The sequence below is a fragment of the Lipophrys pholis genome, assembly GCF_963383615.2.
Source record: "Lipophrys pholis genome assembly, chromosome: 19".
Lineage (NCBI taxonomy): Eukaryota > Metazoa > Chordata > Actinopteri > Blenniiformes > Blenniidae > Lipophrys > Lipophrys pholis.
The window spans coordinates 3,175,192-3,198,071 of NC_137647.1; the positions used below are offsets into that span (position 1 = coordinate 3,175,192).

General features: G+C 42.1%; 1 protein-coding gene across 1 annotated transcript; it reads left to right on the forward strand.

The window, feature by feature from the left end:
* The first annotated feature begins 1,124 nt into the window (after positions 1–1,124).
* kmt5c (lysine methyltransferase 5C) lies at positions 1,125–22,491 on the forward strand. The gene is made up of 10 exons (XM_080487203.1): positions 1,125–1,221; positions 1,696–1,828; positions 5,940–6,105; positions 7,457–7,566; positions 7,670–7,833; positions 11,699–11,718; positions 11,938–12,074; positions 12,172–12,290; positions 15,591–16,626; positions 17,587–22,491. The coding sequence occupies exons 2-10, from the start codon at positions 1,716–1,718 to the stop codon at positions 20,768–20,770; spliced, it is 5,049 nt and encodes a 1,682-aa protein (XP_080343329.1). The 5' UTR covers positions 1,125–1,221; positions 1,696–1,715; the 3' UTR covers positions 20,771–22,491.
* The last annotated feature ends 389 nt before the right edge of the window (positions 22,492–22,880 follow it).

A 22,880-nucleotide genomic window follows, 5' to 3' on the forward strand; every position in this document is an offset into this window, starting at 1 on the left:
AAAGTCAAAGTACAAAGTAGTGTTTACTTTTTCCTACCATGTAAATGCTTCATTAATAGCAGATAAGAGTGGATGAATTACTAAATTCATGTAGTAATATCAGCATGTACTGTATAATACCAAAATACACACAATACAAAAATATCAGATCTATCTATCTATCTATCTATCTATCGATCTATCGATCTATCTATCAATCTATATAATTTTTTGCATGTATCTTCTTTTAGTGCATTTCCTGTTAATTGAAGTAAACATCCATAGAGATTAAAAGCTCTAATTTAAGAGAATATATAATGAACACGAATACAAATATCTACACGCTATAAAAACATTCAGCTTTCATACTGTAAATTGCCACATTCTAATTGTTAAAAACATTTTGTGTTGAGATGTTGTTTCCGTGTCAGTTTGCAAGGAGTTTCTGGAGACGTGCAACATTTTATAATTGCTCCATTCTGCTTCCCTAATTCCACCATTACGTATATGTATTACAAAACCTATATAAATGTACAATGTGTGTGTCTCTTTCCTGCAGCTCCCTGTGTTTCTCCTAATCTCTTAATCTGTGAAGTGAGATAGTTCGTGATTTTCCTCCCTGCGTTTCTCCTGCGAGGCCCATCCTCTCGGTTTCTCCGCGAGGAAGGTGATTTTCGTGTGATTTTGCTCCTTGCGGCCAAACAGAGCTGCTACTGTACCACATAAAACATTCACCTCTGCTCTGCTCGGTCAACCTATGTGGGGCCCCGCCCCCCGCTGCGATCCCCACCAATCGCGGAGCCGGAAAACAGCCCTCCGCGTTCCCGTTTGTAAAATTAACCTTGACCCCAGCGAATAGCGCAGCCCGTGGGCGTGGCCTCCACTAAGTTCGGTTGCGTCGGACGTCGCTCATCAACTTTTTTTGCTACAAGACGAGCCTTTTTCAAAGCAAGTTCGCGGCCACAAAACGCACGTTTTTTTCAAAGTTCGTTCGCGTAGGCGCGCGGTGCACGTGCGAGATTCGTAAAAAAACCCGGCCCGGTTTCGCGGCAGTCAGCGGGGAGTAGTAAATTCCAGAAGTGACGAGGAGACTCCATTTTCGTATGCGGCGGAGAGCTAGCGGGTTGCTAAGCTAGCTGTCCCCCCACCAACCCCCCACCCCCCCCCGAGCCGGAGCAGCGGAGCAGGAGCCCGCAAACTGTCTCCCCGACGATACGTTCGCTGCCGACACTAGACTCCCAGGTGGGTTTTCTGCCACGCAGCGCGGGTGTGTTTGGGTTTGCGTGGCGGCTCGGACGCGCCGCTCCACGGTTTGTTTTTATGTTTGATGGACGGTGGGATGCAGGCCGCAGCCGAAGCCTCGGAGTTGGTTCGTGAGCACCCATCGCTCCCTCCTCAGCTGATGGCTGCCCGTTCACACGCTGAGCTACGGGAGGCTGCTCCAGCCGCATTCCTCACCCCTGTTACGCGATCACCTCCCGGGTTTGTGTTAGAGGACTTCCCAGATGAGCAGGTCCAGGCCGGCCGGGGAGGAGGGGTGAATGGGTGGGGGGGATTGGACCAGGCTGCAGGAGGGTGCAGTGGATCCTGCGGGGATGCTAAACTCGGGGATGTTGTTGTTGTTGCCGCCGATGCTGCTTCTTCTGCAGTCACAGCCTCGTTATAATTATTTGTTGTTATCACTGTTTATGACATTGCACACCTCTGTGATTGCAGCATGCTGATGGTGGGAGGCAATGGACGGATGCACTAGAATGAGTGTGAAGGAGCTGTGTGAGATCGATGACCTGGCCACTGGTTTGGTGCTGGACCCTCTGCTGGGCTTCAGCACCCACAAAATGAACATCAGGTAAACCGTCACCTGAACAGCAGCCAGGCTGGAGGGATGCAACACACCTGCAAAGACATTCAGAGCTTCTGTCTATAACTTATTTATTCATAAAGCACATTTGAAGACCTCACATTGGGCCAAAGTGCTGATCTACTGTGATCACACTGTGTAATCTTCATCTCCACTTTTTAAATCACCAGCTTCACCTTTAGTTCAGTCGCAAATCGGATCACGCTTCATCCACGAGACACTTTCTACTTTATATTTACATTTCACTCCCTAAGTTCATGCATGAAAAGTAAACAACACTTTGTACTTTCACTTCATTGTACCAGCAATCCAGTGTAGTTTGGATACTTAATTACAAATATTCAATTCACTTCCCGTAAGATGAAGCAGCTTTATTTATGTAGTGCTTTTCTCACAGAGCAGTACAGCTTAAAAACATAAAAAAAATTATAAATAGGTGGGTTGATAGAACTACTGTACTAATAAACACAAAGAAAGTAACGTATATCTTCCACCCATTGTCTATATCGCTTACATATATGTCTTAGACTAATTTTTTGTAATACATGTAATGAATATGTTGGTATAATATATATGGTATAATATGGTACTATATATGTTGAAGTAATAACTACCGTACATCATTTTAGTAATATACATTTGTTCTTATCTGCTATTAATTATGCAGGTAAAAAGTAAACAATACTTTGTACTTTCACGTGAGTCGAGCTTAAGTACTTAAATACAAATATTCAATGTTTCCTTCCATATCTACATAATAACAGTGACATATTTTATTTATATGGTGCATTTCTCACAGAGCAGTATAACTTAAAAACAAAGATGCAAGAGAAGCAAGTTAAAATGTCATTCGCAAACAGTTATACTGGGAGAAGGTTATAAAAAGAACATAATGCGATCAGACAAGTCAGATCAGCATGGACACAATAATGCATTTAATCATTACAGATTAACTGCAACAGAAATGTTCATATAATAAAGTCAATATTTTTTACAAAGATAAATACTTGAGAAAGTGATTGAAACAGTTCCTGCCTGTTTGATCTGCTTCCACTTGACTGCTTTGAGTGACTGTACTAGTAATGGAGTATAGTTTAAGAACTTAAATACAAATATTTAATATTTTCTTTATCTTGTAAGGTAAAGCAGCGTTTGTTTCCTCACAGAGCCATACAACTGAAAAAATAATAAGAGAAAAAGAGAGACAGAATTTTTGTTCCTTTTTAAAATACCCACAGTGCAGTATACAATTGCAAAGAGATTTACTGAGCAGGAAAATATACTGGAAGAAGGTTAAAGATTAGGAACTGTAATGGAAAACATCAATGGACACATCATCAAGTCAATCATTAGAGAAAGTGATTGAAAGAGTCCCTACTTGTCTGAGCTGCTTCAGTGAAGCTCTCTCATCCTGTCGTTCGCTCTCCTACCTGTCGAGCAACAGATCATTCTTCACTGGATTAACTCTTCTGAACAACCCGAGGGCGGGAAAAAGCGACCAAGCTGCTTTGGAGCTGCTCACTTCTTGAGAGTTGTTTGTAAATCCCTTTGCAGTTTATAATGATTGTAGAATTTTAAGAGTTGCTTTTTTTGCCCCTTTTACACGGTATCAGACTCACCTCTGCATCGAAGTCAGGCTGGCGTGTTTAGCAGCACCAAGGTGATCAATTACAATTGAAATAAGTTTTTCAGTTTGTTTTCCAACTAATAATTATATAGAACAGAATAGAAAGACTTTATTAATCCCAGAGGGAATTTCTTTACAGTGTTGCTCCACACGGAAAAGAACAGAAAGTTAAATATCAAGGATGAACATCGTAATAAAATACACGAAATATTAAAATGGGCAATTAACATGTATATATGCAGTGAAAAGTCAGAACCACGTGATTGAGCTGACGTTGACATAGATGCTGTGGCAAAAACATATTTTTCTCTAAGTAAGGTCACCTGGTGTAACTTAAATATACAGTAAACTATGGACAGTCAGGACTAGTTTAACTTAAATATACATGAACTATGGAATATGGCGAGTTTGGCTTAAATATACAGTAAACTATCGACATCGTAGAGCTGAGGATCGGACACATGAAAATATGTATGTTTTACAAATTTTAACTTGTGATGGAATGGTTGAAGTATTATTAATACTTTTTTGCCGTTGTAAATAGGACAAACTATATCAGTTACTCAATAGAATTTTCTTCTCGTGAAAGTGGGACATGGCGGTGTATTTTAAAATAATGAAAAATCCTTGGATAACACTCTTGAGATTCGGTCCGTGGGCCAAAACCGACCTGCAAGAGGCTCCAATCTGGCCGCCAAACCACCAAGCAGAATGTATGAATTTCAAAGAAATCATATATTTTTGTATTTTTTTTTAAGAGCAGCAACACGACACTGAGACCTGAGTTGAGATTTCAGTGATGCTGCCATGAAAGCTGGCAAAGCCAGATTAGTCTCAGAGCTATGCTGTCAGGGTGAGTTTATAAAAACACACATAATTCAACTGCTGTAGGAGAAGTTTTAGGAACACTTCACTGTGTTTTGCACCAGAAAGTTTTTTATTAAAACTGGCTCCATGTTGACTCTGCGTCACAACAAAGAAAGTCTAGATTTAAAGTTCATTATGGAACTATTTGACCAGTCCGGCCCACTCGGGATAAAAGGCTGTACTGTATGTTGCCTCTGAAACACAGCATTCTGCTATAAACGGTTAAAGACCAGCATGCGGAGGAATTAAAGCGCCTCTTTTCTTCACTGTAACAAGTTGGGCAGTAACATTTCCCTGCACTCCCGCACTCTGATACCTAAACAAAGAGACGGTTTTTTTTTGTTGTTGTTTTTTTTTTTTTTTCTTCTTTTTGAAGAGATTCATTCTAAACTCAGGTCGGCACGAAACGGAATCTCTTGAGTCCCAGCAGACTAATTTGGCACGTGGTCCGGATTGAAATAGTGCTGGTGGGAGTTACGGGACCAAATTACGGAGTGTGATTACCCGCTCGATGATGTCAGTAATTTCTGTTTGGCTTCACGCTTGTTATTTTGGCCACATCTGCTTTTGGCAGTGTTTACAGGAGCATGTGCGAGTTTGCTGCAACACCCAAGCATGTTCTTTAAGGTGTGTCACCCACAGAGTGGGTAAATATATTCCTTTAATGATGAGTGCTAATTTGTAGATTTAAGAAGTTCATTATTTACCTTGTCAGCTGCTGTAAACTGGTTACTCCCGTTCCAAATGAAGTGGGTATTTTACAACTGGATCACAAAACATTAGTTCATACGGTAATGACTTTGAGAATGATACCTTTGGAAAGGGGAACATTTCGTATGTGTTGAGGAATAATCTGCATGAACATGTTGATTAACATGCAAGCATAATAATTCATCCATCTCAGGGGTGTCAGACACATTTTAGTTCAGGAGCCACACGCAGCCCAGTTTCATCCTGAGCGGGCCGGACTGGTATATTAGCGCCATAATAACCTTTAAATTTAAACTTTAAAGTTTTTTTTTTTGTCACAATGCAGAATATATGTAATGAAATGTTGATATTTTCACACACACAAAAAAAAATGTACAACTGAAAATGATTACAATCTCAACATAAAGCCACTTTCAGTGAAAACTTCTGGTGCAAAATACAGTAAAATGTCCACAGATCGTCTCCTTGAGCTGTTGCATTCTACATGTTATTACAAACTCGCCCTGACAACATGTCTTGTTGGTTTTCATGGCAGCATCAATGACGTCTCAGCTCGGGTCTCAGTGTTGTGTCGCTACGCTTAGGAATTTCTTATTTCTTATTTTTTAAACTGTGCAGGCAAAGCCTCGGCCACCTCTGTTGTACAACTATTAAATAATTTTAAATTTTTTTTATTTTTTCAAATCGGCACAATTTTCTCGTCCCTTCTAATGTGGCTACATCAGATGCTTTTCTGAGAGTTTCGGCTCGGGGATTCCCGTCAGTTCAGTAGGATTCAAACCCTGATCAGCTTTGCCACCAGATCTCCTGATTGAACCACAAACATTCTGCTAAGAAACAAAACAAAAACAGTGTGATAACTTCATCCGTGACGTCCTCTCTTCTCTTCCTCAGTCCCCCACCAGAGATCAGGCGTTGGGGTAACCTCAAAGAGACCCTGCTGCGGTTCCAGCGCACGCACGACTTCAACGCCACGTTCGAGGCGCTGACGGTGGGCGAGCTGGCTGGGGACTACTTCAACGCGTTGGGAAGCCACCGGCAGGAGCTGCTGAGACAACATGTAGGCAACCTTTTGAGTCTCTGAGGCCCCGTTCACACGACAACGATTTCAAGTGAAAACGCAAAACATTACGCACAGCATTTTTGTGTGTCTGTTTATACGACGACGAGCGGAGCCACTGAAAACACAGCTTTTTTAAAATCTGGCTGGAACTTTTTGAAAACATTCCGTCTGAATTCTCCCACAAACTGCGTGATTCTCGGCCGTCGGGGTCGTGAAAGACTTCACACTGTTCACAACTGTACGGGACCATCTAAATAATGGTTTTTGCAGACTGTACGAGCAGAATCTGCGCCGACTCGTAGTTACGCAATCCTGTCGGCGTGGCAACGCAAGAATGAAACGTCTTGAGCGTGCGCCATACATTCAGGACAGAAAGTACGCTCTGGCCGTGTTCTTTGGTGTCCCACATCGTTCTAATCGCCATTGAAGCCCGTCTTCGTTATTCGTCCGTCAGCGTGGGTCTGAGCGTGCACCCAGTGCTTTTCTGGTGTCGCGCAGACAACTGTATCATGTCATACTGCATGTCTATTTGTTATAAGATGACCTATTCGGATTCGCCGCTATGACCCCTCAAATATCGGGCACGATCTATTAATGGTCGCTGGCTCCCGGCCGACCGCTCGGTCGTCTCAAAACTGAACAAAGCCCGACCAATCACAGGCGTGTACTCAGATTTTTTCACGATTCTCGCACAATCCGATCTTTCATCTCAGACGGCGGAGAATCACACAGTTTGTGCTACTTTTCTGAAATGCTGCTGTTGCGCATGTTCACCACGACCGTAATAAATAGTTCTTCTGCACATGTGCCGGTATATGGAAAATTAGTTTTTAAGTCACCTGCTTTAACAATCCAACCTGGTCGTCTGTCCATATGAAAGTTCGTGTTCTCCCGTTGGTATTGTTCATAGCGTATTGTACAGAAAACTGCCAACATCGTTTTCAAAACCTTGCCTTGTGAACGTGAAACTTTCCTGGGAAAACAAAATTGCAAAAACTATGGGTGTTCACTTGAAACTCTGTCGTGTAAACGGAGCCTCAGATTACATGCAACATGTACATTAACTTTTTATATTTTCCAGCTCAGTTCTGCAATAAGGAATAAAAATGTTTGTAGAAGTTTGACAGCATCGTGAAAAGGAATTGATGTAATATCAATATTTGTATTCTTCGCCGTAATAATTTCAGCCTTTTTCAGTGTAATAGAGCCCATAATGTCACAACTTGTCAGTGGTGTAATCAGATCCTTCATCATAAGAAGCGTTTTCACGCAAAACCTTGTGGTGTTCAAGTGGAGTCGGCTTGAGGTCGATATGAAGGCTGATTCATGAAGCCGTCTGCTTCTGCAGGTGTATCGTTACCTCAGTGCCTTCCTGTTGGACAGCGGCGTGAAGATCGAGTCCTGCGACAGATACTCCTCCGAGACCAATGGCGCCAAGATCACTTCAACAAGACACTGGTACGAAACGGTGGAGCAGAATATTGCGTCAGCTGAATAACGGCGGGGTGGCGCCTTCGTCTTCTCTTCTGAGTATTTTGTCACTTGTGTTGTCGCTCCGCAGGTTTGCAGGCGAGCGTGTGGAGGTCCTGCTGGGCTGCATAGCGGAGCTGAGTCCCGCTGACAGCGCCGTGCTGAGGGCAGGAGTGAACGACTTCAGCGTGATGTATTCCACACGCAAGCGCTGCGCACAGCTCTGGCTCGGGCCCGCGGCGTTCATCAACCACGGTCAGTTCACACAAGCTCTACGGAAGAGTATTAGGGCCACTGAAGAAACAATCGGGCAAAGGATGAGGGATGGACGCTTCCAGTTTGTATTTTTAAAAAAATTGCGACTTCAGCTTTTTTCTAAAGTGCATGAAGATATGTATATATATATATATATTTATTATAATTTTTTCATCAGTGGCCCTAATACTCTTCTGTACAGGAAAGATGCATAGAAAGAAAAACATAAAAGAAGCATTTAATGGAGCTGGAAGTTTTAGTGTGAAACGCGAGGCAGCTGGAAAAATGATTCTTTATTTTGTTGAATCGGGTTTTTTTAAGAGTCGTGAAAGCTGGCTGCCTTGTTGCTTGCAAACTAGCCTCAAAGCCAAGATGTCCGAGTGTAAAAACACCCAGAATGCAGCAGTGTTTTGGACATTTCACTGAACTTCGCACCGGAAAATCTTCTTAGAATTGGCTTTGTGTTGAGATTGTTGTCATTTTTTGCACGAATTAGTAAGAATATAAACATTTTCATCACGTATATGCTGCACCACAGCAAAGAATAACTTTTAAAGTTGAGATTTAAAGGTTATTATGGCACTATTATACCCACTCAGGATGAAACAGGTCTTTATGTCGTCCCTGAATAAAATGTGTTTGACACCCCAGGTTCAGGTTTATGTACAACATGAATGTGTCACGTAAAGTGTTTGTGAGCAGTTGGCGGGATAATCAGAACGATGACTCCCAGCTGTACGTCGATGCAGCTGTAATTGTGCCGGTTGTGCCGTATTCAAAGTGAAGTTGTAATTTGTGACTTTTATTACTCGAGCGTTTCATTAGCGGCAGATATTTAGCGGCGCCGGCTACGAGCCGAGCGGCTGTCACTCCTGAATTGATTGACGGGGCGTTTATTACACGCAGACACGCGACACAACAATTAAGTCCCAGTAAATTATTTCGCTATGCTGCTTGATCACTGACGATATTGAACAAGGACTGTAATTTTACTCACACTTGTTGGAGTGACTCTTTTTTTTTTTTTTTTTTTTTTGTCTTTACACATTATATCAAAACATTTGAGTTCAAAAAGCTGTTTTTCTTTCCTGTGTTGTGTCTGGATTGGGAAATCTCACTTTGAGTCCTGCACCGATGGAAGATGGATTAGCGCTAAATGATTCATGCTGTTCCTGCTGCATCGTGTGCATACCGACCATATTGTGTTTCTGCTTTAATGAGAATCCAGAGTAAACATGAAATACATCAAGTTCACTTTGCTTTTACCTCTTCACAAATGTATTTACCAATATCATCCGTTTGGCTGTAAGATTATAAAGACAGCATGCAGAGTCGTAACTTCTCATGCAACGATGGTAAAGGTAGTTAAAGGTCATTTATAGAACTAAAGATTAGATTTCATTTCAAGGACATTCCAGGTGTCGCAGTATTGAAGCAGAATATTACACACAAGAGGGAAGGAATTAAGAAAAACATAAATATAAGACTATAATATAAGACCATAGAGAATAATATATTTGCTAAATATAATAATTTAAGAACATTATTACACATGAAAATAAAAATAATAACTTTGACACTACTGAAACCAGTATAACGAGTATTTATAATTATTAAGTAATATTTACAATATTGATACCACTAGTAGTACCGATTGCACTAGTGACAATATTTGTAACACCAAAAGTCTTACTAGTAAAATCTATCATAATAGTGCTACTAATACCACTAGTTACACTAAAGATACTTGTAATATTAATAGCCGTTGCAATGATAAAAGCGCTTGTAATAATTATAACACCAAGGCTGATACTTCTAGTATTAATGCCTCAAGGATGTGCAGGATCATTTTAACAAATATAATTCAATTGAAAGTACAATAAACGAATAAAATAAAATCTTGTGTTCTACACACACAAACATAATCCAATACAATTAAAATAAAGCAATTAGGTCAACAAATACAGACAGACTGTAGTTTATTTGATAAAGGCAATTTAAAAAGGATTTATTTAACTGCCTGGACAAAGTTTTGGTTAATAATTATCCTTCTGCCCTCGTTTATTTGTACTTGGTGGCTGCTTGTCCGTGTTTTACTGAGCAGATGTTTAACTCCTGAGTAAACATGCAAAAAAAAAAAAAAATGATTATAGGTTTTACAATTGGTGTCAGAAGCATCACAGGATTAATCAAAACAGGAGTGATTTGTTGCCTGAATTATTTTAAAATATCATTCAGGAAAAAGTTATCAAATATATTTACATGGAAATTATGTACAAGTTTCTGAAAGAAAATGGAAATATGAGAATATAGACTCATGTCATGTAATAAGTGTGTAATGTATAATCATATATTTATAATGGAAAATTAAGATATATGCTCATTATAAAATATTAATGTATGATTAAGATAAGGAGCCCCGGCGAGCTCAGTTGGTAGAGCGTGAGACTCGCAATCTCAAGGTAGAGGGTTCATGTCCCACGCCGGGCGCCACCTTCCCGTGGGCTCTCCACCCGCGGGGAAGGCTCTTAATCGGTGCAATGTGACCTGGGTGACGGTGCTCAGACGGCCACCCCCGCCACCCGGAAACGGAGAAGCGGGAGAAAATGGGTGGATGATTAAGATATTACATGCAAACATTGTGGATTAATATATATTTTTTACATGAACACGAAAACTCGGATTATTTGGGGATTATTCAAGTAAATATATAAACAGCATGACGTGATAATTTTCATCTGATTATGAAAAGTCACATCAACACAAATTTAAGGCATCTTTTCCCTGTTGTCTGGTTTATTTTGCATGAATTAAAAAAAAAGAAAAGTTAGACAGAAGATAAGTTGCTGTACATACAGACTCAAAAAGAAATCAGTTATTTTAATAATTTCTCAAGGCTTCTTATCAGATTACTACAATTATCTTAAATACTCCCGAATTTCGTCTGAATATATCATAAAAGACTGAGTCAGTTTACAATCATAAGTCATTTATCATACGTAAAGTGAAATATTTCATATATTTATTGCTTCATTCTTCATCGAATTAGCTTATAAATCATGAAAATCTTCAATAATCCCTCAAAATGTGACAATTTTAAACTCGATGCCAGAATTAGCTGATAAACATGGCTTGACAATGTTTTAATACTGTATAACAAAGAACTGTTAAAACCGTTTTTTAATCACGTTTGATGTTTTTAAAAGATCTTTATGTTGAGTCAGCAGAATCCTCATTCATTTTATTGTCCCTAATCTTTTAAAATGCATCATATATCTCAGATTTGAACATCATGTGAGCCAAACTTTAGAGAATCAATCATTTCTTTTCTCCCACTGTTTGTCCTTTTGAGCTCGCTCTTCTAGTTGATGAAGAATTCATCTTAATGTAGATAAATTGTTAACCCCCCCCCCCCCCCCCCCCCAAAAAAAGAAAAAAAAAAAAAAGAAGCCCTGCACAGATTAATCATAAACTAATCTCCCTTAGTGAGAGTTTAAAGCCGCTCTTGGCTGGGACTGAATGTGTTTTCTCCCTCCGTCAGGATCAGAGTTACAAATCAGAATGGGGAGTCCGGGCATTGCGTGATTCAATCAGATGAATTGATCTTTTTATTGCATTAGGGTTTCATCAATCCTAACAACAGAGTAATTAGAAGAGGTAGTAACACGCCTGCTGAATTGTAATGATGCGAAAGTTCCAGTGAAATCGTCTGAGAGGTAATCTGCTTTAAAGCCTTTCAGCTTTTGTAAAATGACTTAAATGACTTCCTGATGAACCATCTGATCAACCAAAGCCTTTTTTTTTTTTTTCCACCGTCATATTAATGCTTTGTTTCTGTGTCTTTGTGTTTATGTCGGGATTGAAGACTGCAAACCGAACTGCAAGGTAATCTGACTTATCATTTATATATGATGAAATATGTGATGAAATAGCCTGATGAATGTTTATTTTGTAGCTTTTTAATCCTTAAAGGTGCATTTTAAAATCCAGAATGTTTTGTCAGTTTTGTTTCCTGCCTGCCTCTTTATGATCCCCCGCGGGGGCGCCAACCTTTTGTCTTTGTCTTTTTCTGTTTTTTTTTGTTTGTCTCTTCAACCCGCCCAGTTCATCCCTGGTGAGAAGAACAACGCGTGTGTGGAAGTGATTCGACCCATATTGCCTGGGGAGGAGATCACGTGTTACTATGGCGCCAGCTTTTTTGGCGAAGGCAACGAAATGTGTGAATGCCGCACCTGCGAGAGGTGCGTCCGTCACCTGTTCCTCACAGCGTCGCCTCTTTATTCGCCGCACAACCGAAATATTTGAAACCGAAGGTTGTTTTTTTTTTCTTTTCTCCAGGAACGGAGAGGGTCACTTCAGACACAGAGGGAAGCAGCCCGAGTGCGAGGAAACCAAGGACGCCGTGGGCCAGAAATACCGGCTGAGAGAGAGATATCTTCGCCACCACAGAGAGAAAGGTCACTTTACTCCAAGGCCGATAACACCTGGAACACACTCGGGTATTTTCAAAGGTGACACGTTTACAGTTTTCTCCAGAATTACCTTTCAGAGAGGACATCAGTCAAATATATAGACGTATACATTTTTAAATGACATCTAAGCTCAATGATTTGATAATGCGGAATGGATAAAAAAATAATTGCATTATATTGCCGTGCAGTACAAAAAAACCTAATATGATGATTTGACATTTACACAAAGTAAACACGCATTGTATTGTGCATGCATTAATCCAGTTACATGACTCAGTGAACATCGTCTGATGTAAAGGACAAATTGTTTTCAATCCGAGTCCGACAGAAACCCTAAAACGGAAAGTTTAATGCAGCATTTCAAAAAAATCCTTTCAGTCCCGTGTTTCATTCTGTTGTCCAGCTGAATCGACCCAGTCCAGCTCTGCAGTTGTTTCAACCCGATGTCCATTTCTAGATCAGTTCTGACTCTTCGCTGCATCACGACTGTTCTCTGCCTTCGTCTACCTTCAACTCTGTGCACACCAGGGGTGTCAAACACAGTTTAGTTCATTGGCCAATTTTATCCTGAGTGGACCGGCAAATAATGCCATAAGAACCTTTAAATTTAATATATATAGATATTTTTATATATATATATATATATATTGTGCAAATTATACCTGTTTTTTTTTTTAAATTTCTACAATTTGCTCGTTGCTTTGGGTTGAATTGCAATTCCAGTTTTGGTCCCCGGGCCTTAAATCTGTCGCCCCCCGGGGTTAAAACATGATGCAAGACATGTTTCCTGGGTCTGATGTTCCTTCTTGTGAAGCATTTTAGCTTAAAGGATTTTCTAATTTCGTTTGTCTCGTCGTTATTTTTCATAGGAAGAAACCTCCAAAAACATTGTAAACCAAAAGTCTTGATCAACTCTAACTATCCCCAATCATTTCTTATGCAAATCAATTGATGCAGATACGATTTACTTGGTTTTGGCGCCCTGATTGGAGCTTCTGGCGGGACGGTTTTGACCCAGAAGCCTTATGTTTGACACCCTCAATGTACACAAACATCAATAAATCCTAATACTTAATTACTAATATTATTGTTGAAACAAAAATGGCTTTATAATTTTTATAAAGATTTGTTTGCTCTGTTAAATCCCCTCTTAGCATCATGTAAGTGCAGTATAAGAGGCCTGTGGTAGTTAAAGTTGGCGCTCCGCTCGTCACTCCATTGGTTGTTAAATGCACCATCAAATTTAAAGCCTCCAGGACAGCCGACACCGCTCGTTCATTAAAGCCCACTTAGCTTTAGATTAGTGGAAACGTTGCTGGAAAAAAGTGGTTATTGTCACAGGGCATCAAAACTTCAGTTAACTGCTCTTGAGAATTGTATTTAAAGATGTTGGACTTCTGTTTGTTTTGCTTCTCAGTGAGTTAAGTTTCTTTTATATAAATGTTTTTGGGAATATAATGCAAATGTTGTAATCACTGTGCCATAAAGCTGCAGTACGATTGTAGAAATACAAGGCGAGCTTTGTAGCTCCTGATCCGAATCAGGTTAAAAACCTAACGCGGCTTTTAAACTGGCGAGAATTGGGTTATCTGCTATGAAAAAGAAGAAGGAAAAAAAAAGATCAAAGTGCATGGAGCGTTTCCGCACTGTGAAATATCAGAAACACGATCGGCTAACGCAGCCTGCGAGACGTTAATGAACGACTTTATCTCACCATTTGAACCCAGAGTGGAGTTTAAAGAGATGTGCAGTCATCCATAGAAAACACGGATGAAAGCTCGTCCAGCTTTCACTGGAAGACGTGTTCTTTTCCAGTTGTCAAAAGTCTGAATGCATGCTTGCTTCATTTAAAAATGACTTCTTTTCTCCTAATGTTTTTATCTACTTAGGTTTTAAGTGGTGTACACATGCTTATGCAATCGCAGCCAAACAAAGGATTTACCGGGGAGGATTTGATGTAATTATACGGGCTCTTCCCCTGGGAACATCACCAACAGACGGTGCTGCCCCTCACACATAAATTATATCTATTACAATATTTAGAATCCCCCAAAAACTTATTGATTAACACAGATGATTAGATTAAATGAGATGCTGTACATTATCAAGTCATATTTACTGCAATAACATTTAGTATTAAAAATAATAGTAATAAAGGTTTATAATACAGAAGACGCCATATACGGCAACAATAGTAATAACGGCAATAATACCGATAAGTGATCACTGCAGTGGAATGTACGCCTGGGTGTGCATGAGTGATATTATGGTATTATTTGTATTTATGCCTCTATTTTCAAATTATAAGCAGTTTTTATTTGTATGTTTTTATTGATTGATTTTATATAAATAATGCACAGATGGGATGGCACTTTTAAATCTCGTTGTACTTTTTATTTTCTATCTTCTAATACTGATAATGCCTTACACCAAACGCGCGCAGGATCGTTACAACAAATTAAACTCAACTGAAAGCCACATAATACAATTTTTTTTGAAAACACTAAATTAGAGCAATAAATAAAAACAGAATCTATTTTTATTTTTAATTTTTATTATTTTTTTTTTTTAAATAAATGCAATTTAAAAGGCCTGTAAGGGATTATTTAGTCATTAGAGCAAAGTTTTGGTTAATAATTATCCTTCTCCCCACCTTTGTTTGCACTAAATGGTTGCTTGTCTTTGTTTTACTGAACAAAATGTAATGTAAACATGTAAAAAAAAAAAAAAACTAAACTTGATTATGCAGTTGGTGCCAGAAGCATCACATTCTTAGTCAATACAGGAGACTAAATTGTAGCATTATGTCAGAAAACAAATTATATATGAATACAAATTAAGTACACAGAACAATTTAAAAACAATTCTACCAAAAATGCCCCGAAAGTAAACATATATATTCTATATTAAGCCGACATAATCTTTATTTCAGACTCCTATAGATGGATGGAATGAGCTGTTTGTAACCTATAATGGTTTATTAGATATTATTGAATTATTTACACGCTGTTTATCTTTTTTTTAAACTCCTTTATGTCCACGTTTATATTCAAGCTTCCTGAATTTATTCAGATTTTAAGAATGTTAAGTTGCCAAATGTTCTGTAAGTCAGTTTCTTTTTATAATCTGTGTATTTGGTACAAATAATTGCGGATCTTGTCAGCGGTGACGAGATCTGATCAAAAGGTGCAGCTTTGTTTGAACTAAATTACAATATTCACTCTCTGCTCATCTGCTGGAGGATTTTAGTTTAACTGCTTCTTTGTTGTTCTCTTTTGTTTGCAGCCATCCCTTCAAGGAACTCCTTTACCCAGCAGATGAGGAGAAATGCCTTGAAGAACAAAAAACTCAGTCAGACAAAGAAGTGGAGGCGAGACAAGCAGCGACGATCAGGGCAGCACCCGGTCGTACCGAGTCGGACAGTTCCTCTTTTGTCCCAGGTTACTCTGAAGGACCTCCAGATCAGAGTACGGCGCCACTCGCTTGACTTTTTACTCAGTTGTAAGGATCCCAAGAGTAAAGAACGGGCCTTCCTGCAAGCGCTGGAGGAGGTGAAGCCAAAAGACGACAAGATGAAAGAACCAACTCAAAGTGCGTCCGAGTCGGCTCGACAGAAGAGCAAACCCGCGGCTGGCAACACGGGTTTGAACGGCAAACCCGTCGGCATCAGGACGTCCTCGCGAACAAACAGCGCTGTTCGCGGTATGCTCACACGCCAGGCGGAGTCCAGCAACAAGGCCAACGCTATACCGGTCTGCCTCCCCGCCGAGGAAGACCAAAACTGCAGTGCAATAAAACAGGAAAAGATTGAAAGAGCAATCACGGAGCATGAAAGCAACACGCGCAGCAGCACCACCGCCGCCACAGCTCGAAATACTGCTGCTGCTCCTGTCGCTGAGCACCCTGAGCACAAGACTATCACAGCCACACCCCAGTTAGAAGTTTCTCAGAGTGTCACAGGCGGGCCGAAGAAAGCCGGGGACAATCCACTTCTATCTCTGAAGCAATACGTTACGGTCAACCTAACGAGGTTATCGGTGGCACAATGTTTAGAGGTCAGGAGAGGAGGAGCGTTGACGAGAGGAAGCAGAAGCCAGACCGTTTGTACTGTACCAGCAACAGAAAAACGAGCGTCCCGATCCCAGCAGAGGCAGGGGGGGAGCTTGGACACGTGCACAGCTGAAGGTAACAGAGGGGTCAGGGAGATGTTTTTCAAGGCCGTCGATAAAGTGAACGCAAGGACGCGGCAAACGAGTGAACCCGGGGCTGATTCGCCCAACAGCGACAAAAAGAACGACAAGGTCATCGAAATCCAGACAGTGTCGGAGGAAGAGAGGGACATTTCAAGAGATAAAACTGAAGGACAGAAAGGAAACAAGACTTCTGAGTCGAGAGCTGTAGAATGTAAAATTAGCAAAGAGCAGAAAGAAGCTGAATGTCAAATAGAGTCCAGTGAAGTAGCAGGAGACCAGAATAACATGCGCTGTGTTAGGAGTACAGTCAGGAATGCAAGTAAGCAGAGAGAGATTTCTAAAGCACCAGAAAAAATCACAGAGAGTTTAAGTAAACGGCCAGTAAGTACGCAAGAAGAAGATATTGTCATAAAGCAGGCAAAGGTCCTTCTATCTGATGTTTTAAGGAAAGACAAGTCTCTAATTGATAAAAGATTGCAGGGAGATGCTGAAGAACGTCGCTGCCTTTCCTTGACTGACAAAGATATGCAAAGTTCTGAGGAAGGTGAAAATGGAGGCAGGTACTGTGGCTCAATGCAGAGGAGGTTAATAAGACGCAAGCTAAGGCCAAGAGCAGCCAAAACGAAAGCAGAAGAGAAGCAGAGCACGAACGGCAAAGAGGTTCCAGTGACGGTTAAGACCGAATACAGTGAGGAAAGCTTGTTACTCGACTCGCCACTGAGGCGCACTGATCCGCCAGCCGCCTGTATCAACCCACTACCTCACAAGACAGTCATTTCGGCTAAAGCTACAACTAATCTGCGTTCAAACACCAATCCCCAAGCGCACACACAGTCAAACATACCTCTGAAGAAACGTACATTTCACAGTTCTGTGGAAATCGACTCGGAACAAAGAGTGAATTCTGCCTCAGACCAGGTTCCTCGGCAAGCTGGCGAGTTACATTTTCCCTCGGCGCCGAGGCACGACCTCACTCACTGTTCTGGGGAGAGCAGCAAAGTGAGAAGAGACGGGAAGGCCAGGCCAAGGAGAACGGAGCTCCAGAGGTTAGGCCCAAAACGGTTCACGAAACAAACGTCTGCCAACAGAGTACTCCGCTCTCGAGCCAACGAAGCCCACCGAAGCCACTTGTGGAGGAAAGTCCGACAGTGTAAACAAGAGCGGCTGGACGAGGACGACGTCGACCAGATGCAGACACTTGACAGTGACGAGCATACGGAAGAGAGTCAAGTTGAGGACACTGCTAAAAACCTCAATTGCCAAAAAAACGATCACATGGACGCAATCAGCGAACAATATGATTCAGAAGACACAAAGGAGGGCCTAAATTTTAAGATACGACTCAAGAGGAGAAGAGGGAGAGTATGGGAGATGCAAAATGCAGGATTAGAGAATATAGCACTGAAACCAGAAAAGGGAGAGGAGATACTGGCGTGTGATCCTTTCAAAGCCATCATGGATTCTGTGTCCATTTTAAACATGGAGATGGAGGCGGCGCAGAACCACGTGCACGCGAGCAAGAAGTCAAAAAACAAATTGCACCACGTGAAAAGGAGGAGCGAAAGGTTCACTGAAAAGCAAGCCATAAATTCATACATAACTCCAAAGCCAGACAAAGACCTTGAAAATATATGTGGGCCCACTGGCTTTCCCGATGATAAAGTAGAAATCAAACGGAAAGTTGAGCAGGAGTCTGCGTTGGGGTCCGTGCAGCAGCCAGAAAAAACTGCCAGCCAAAAAAGTGAGATCCCTTTTGTGGCGGCACGCGAAACAAAAATCGAAGATCGTTTTTTAAAGAACTGCTGCCTGTTTGAAAGCGGGTTGCAACAGAAGGAGGATCCAGAATTAGTGGCCGGTGGTCATTCATTACCCGTAATTAAACTTCGAAGGAAGACGGAGGATATTTGGGAAGTGGACAGCAAAGAGGAGCTCATGCAAGCTGAGCTAAAAGTAGAGCCCAAGGTCGAGAGAGATATGAAGGATCAGATTCTATTAAAACAAAAAGGATGTTTTGATTTTAGCAAGCCCAAAGATGAACGCCCCTCAGCTCAGAGACTAAGCGGTAACGCTGCCCTCTTGAAAGCAGAACCGCCCCCGTTTTCTTTGTCGTTGTCCCCATTGTCGTTGTCCTCGCCACTGAGTGACGGTAAAACCGAGGCTATATCCTCGGCTGCAGAGAGAACGACTGAGAAGCCGGAGATGAACAGCGGAGGAAGGAAACAGAGGCACAAAATGGACAGAGCGCGCAAGTGTGGGCCTGTAGAAACGCCTACTACCTGTCTTAGTCACACTCTCCAACAGATTGACAATAGTCTCTCCAGGCTCTCGGAGGGCTTGTGTTCGTCTCAGACTTTAGAGAAACCCGCAGCATGCACCGGCGCTTCTAATTCTGTCATCCAGCCCCCCTCCCAGTCGCCGCCGTTCGCAACTGCGGATAACATGCTTTCCGGTGAGCCAAGCTTCACAAACTGCTGCGATGACATTCTGGATTTTCAGTGTTTGAACTTTGAAGGATATTATCAACCGCAGAACATACTTCCATCGTCTCCATCGGACCTGTGTTCACTCGATCCGCCCACGGATCCCTTCAGCAGCCCCCTCTCTCACAGCCCCGCTGATACATGGACTACTGAGACTCCGTACCTTGGTCCGCCAAGTCCAGGTAATAACTTTACCAGTGAGGATCTGCAGTTTTTTCCAGGTCTAATTTCTTCCAAAAGTGACGCAGTTCCTATGGAATGCGAAGCAAAGGATGCCTCCAAGGACAGAAACACAACTAACTCTGGCTTCAGTTTTTCCTCCCAGGGCAACATTGACATGACGGCCAAGGACAGGTGTAAAAATTCAGGAATGAGGCTGTGCAAAGAAGACCTAAAAACTCAAAATTCCTTCATTGCAAGCAAACCCCGTTTTTGTGGCACAGCATCGACTTCTGTCCTGTCTCAAAACCCGGTTGCTTTAGCCCAACCTTCCATCAACATGAAACCAAACACCAGCCAGCTGAAGGCCCAGTCCAACCTGAAGACCCAGGGGCCCTTCCATCGTATGACCATTCCAGGAAAGCCACAGTCATTTCCAAGTACTCAACCAAACACAGTTAAGGGGGTGTCCCAGAGCTGCCTGACAAAGTCTGTCCCGTCACCTCAGATGTCGAACAAATTCCTGACTCCTCACCTCTTCACTGCGAGAAACCCCAATCCTCCCGACAATCCGTTCAACTTCCACGAGAAACCCTCCACAGTCATTCACAGGGTGCTCAAGTATCAGGGAGGGAACCAGAGCCAAAACTTGTACAGTGCACCTTGTAAAGAGACCATGGCTGCTGGCAGCCCGATCGTCGCCTCCCGGACACTCAGTGCAAAGTCAGGTCCTACCGAGAAAACTCAGCCGACTCAGAAATTTGTTCCGACGGAGAGTAATCACAAAGGCAACATTTCTGGGTTTGGAAAGGATCTCGGTCATCTGTGTTCCCCCGGCAACCCCAACAGGTCCAACCTCCACTTCAACAAACCCAACTCCGTTCCTCACACTTTCATTAAAAATAAGATGTCATTGGACAAACTTGACAGTGCTGAGACCAACATGATATACAAGAACTTCTCTGCGCTACCGAGGCCCTTCTTCTTTCCCAGCAAAATGTCCGACGGTTACTCCTCGCCAGACAAGAGCTTGAAACCGGACAAACCCACCACATCGACCTCAGACAAACACCAGCCGTGTTACACTCAGCAAGACCCTTTCGACTTCAGCTTCGGCTCTTCGCTCTCGCCCATGTCCCAACACAACAGTCCCCAGATCATCCACGGCACACCCCCTGGTACACCAGCACCAGCAAGCAAGAATCAGCCCCTGCCCGCCCCACCCACCCTCCCGTACGGCTACCCTCCGTACGTGCTGAACTTCAGCGGAGACCACTCGCTGACCCTGGGCCTCAGGGACGGCGCCGAGGGCCCCGGGTTGGGCTCCACGAACTACACTTACCACTGCCTGATGGAGCCGTCGGGCACGCAGGGGCGTCTGGTTCTCGAGCCGTGCGGCCCCCAGCTATCCAACCCCGCTGCGTTTTCCCTGGGTGGGTTTTCGGGGCTGAAAAGTCAGGAGGAGCACTGCAGGAAAGACATGCAGCAGCAGTGCCAGCCTGGCGAACACCAGGCCACTTCGCACTACGGACCTGTCCCGGCGTCTCACCCCATGGGTGCAAATAAACCCAAGAGGGTGCGGCTGGTGGTGACCGACGGCACAGTAGACTTAGATCTCCAGTACTCGGATTGATTCAAACCCGCGGGAGTTGCTGGATCTTGAAATAACTTTGGATGTTGTTGTTTTTTTTTGGCGTGTGGGCGTTTCTATAGTATCTGCCACAGAGTATGTTTTTGTAAACATTGTAATTCGTAGTCCACCAGTTGATTGAGCCCGTTGACTGACAACTTTTCTAAATCCTAATTTTAACGGACTGTTAGTGTACGAATGAATTGTACAGGGTTTTATGTGAAACCAGGCTTATTGGAGTGTTTTAATTACTGTATGAATTTTTAAAAGAATTAACTATCCACTACAGTTTGCTTTTAAAAAGAAGAAAAAAAATTAGGAAAAAATAAAGAAATTGAAATGCTTATTGAAAGAATAGCATTAAATATATTTGTGACTGAGAGTTTAAACCTTCAGGCCCCGTCAACATTGAATGCCCTCTTACTGTACTGTAACATAAATGTATGAACTTTTCTATACGGCGTCTGGCAGTAGAGACAGAAGCCACCATCAGTGGCTGCTGGTGCTTGTATCGGTGGGTTTTAAAAAGGCAGCTTTGTGCCTCCGTCTTTGATATGTTCTTGTGACTTTTTCGAAGCACCCCATTTAAACCCCGTCTACTTTCATTTTTTAATATGCTCGCAGTTAAGCTCTTTGCCCCTCCCCCACACTTTGTGTATGTCGGGCGTGCGAGTGCGTGCATGCATGCGTGTGGCAGGCGGGCAGGCCGGCCTCCGGGGGATCAATGACAGGCGTGCGTTGTCGTACCAGATCACGTGAGTGTTGCTTTGCCACGATTTTGAAGCGAGATCCTTTTGGTCGTTTGTGCGTAAATGAGAGGCTTGTGCATGAGCCAGCGTACAGTGGAAATGATTTCTCAACCTGAAAAGAGAGATTCTGGGTTCGGCTGAGATTTGCTTCATGAGCCGCGGCGTTTCACAGCTGCTGCTCTGGAGTATCTAAATGGATGAGTGATTGGGATAAACTGCAATGTTTTTGTTTTTTGTTTTTATTTTTTTTAGGCCAGTTTTTGCTCAAATGAGGGAAATTCCCACACAAGATCCTTGTAATGGGAATCCTCCCAGCTGGCAGACTAAAACGAATATTACCACGTTGCATAAAGAAGTGACAATCTTCCCACAGAGTAACTCACTTTCCTTGTTTGTACTGTTTGTTTTTAATCTTCACTGAAAGAACACAAGTTGTGCGTCACCTGCAATAGTTATTGTTTTGTTGTCGCCGATGGAGCTACACATCTTATAGGTGTTTTATGATGTAACCAGTTTTTTGCTGTTCATTGTGGAAGTCGCGTGAGCGTTTCTCCCTCTCGTGCCGATGTACTGTACGTCGAACACATCTTACATCTGCGGGCAGGAGTGTTCAGTGTGACTGCACAGCCTTACATTAATACCATGGGGGGGGGGGAAGAAAAGTACTGTCTCCATCTGGAAAGGCCAATTATTTATTTTAATATCCTCATTCTTGAAAAAGGTGCTTTAATGTAATTTATATTTCACATGGTGTGTTCAAACTGAAATGTTTTTTTATTATTTAATGGGACAAAATACTGAACTGAATATTTACATCGAGTATTTAATTGCAAAGCCTTTGACATGTTATCCGGTTTTTCAGTTGTTACAGGTTTAAAGTTTTTATTTCTAATTGGCAGTTAGTCTTGCTGAAAGTCTGCTGTAGAAATGTACAAATGTAGCCTATATCATTAAAGACACGTAATTCTTTTTTTTTTTTGTATCTTCTGTGTTTGTCTCTTTAATCAAGTTGCAAGATGCCACATCGACGACGCCGCCGAGCTCTTGTATTTTATTTTTACCAACATACACGTTATTCAAAAGGCGCAAGACTTTAGGCTCCGTTTACACGTTTTAAGTGAAAATGCATAATCTTTGCGTTTTTCGTTTCAGAAAAGTTTTACTTTGAAAATCTCTGTTTCCACGATGTTGTTTAACCTGTCGGGCTACTAGTTGGTGCCGTTAGTTTTTTTTTTTTTTTTAAATGAAACTGAAGCATGTGTGGAAAAACCGCGTGCAATGCACATTTGCGTAGCAGCTTTTTCCTCGTCTACACAGAGCATTTTCAGGAATTTGCCCCCCCACCCCCGTTGACATGGAGTGTG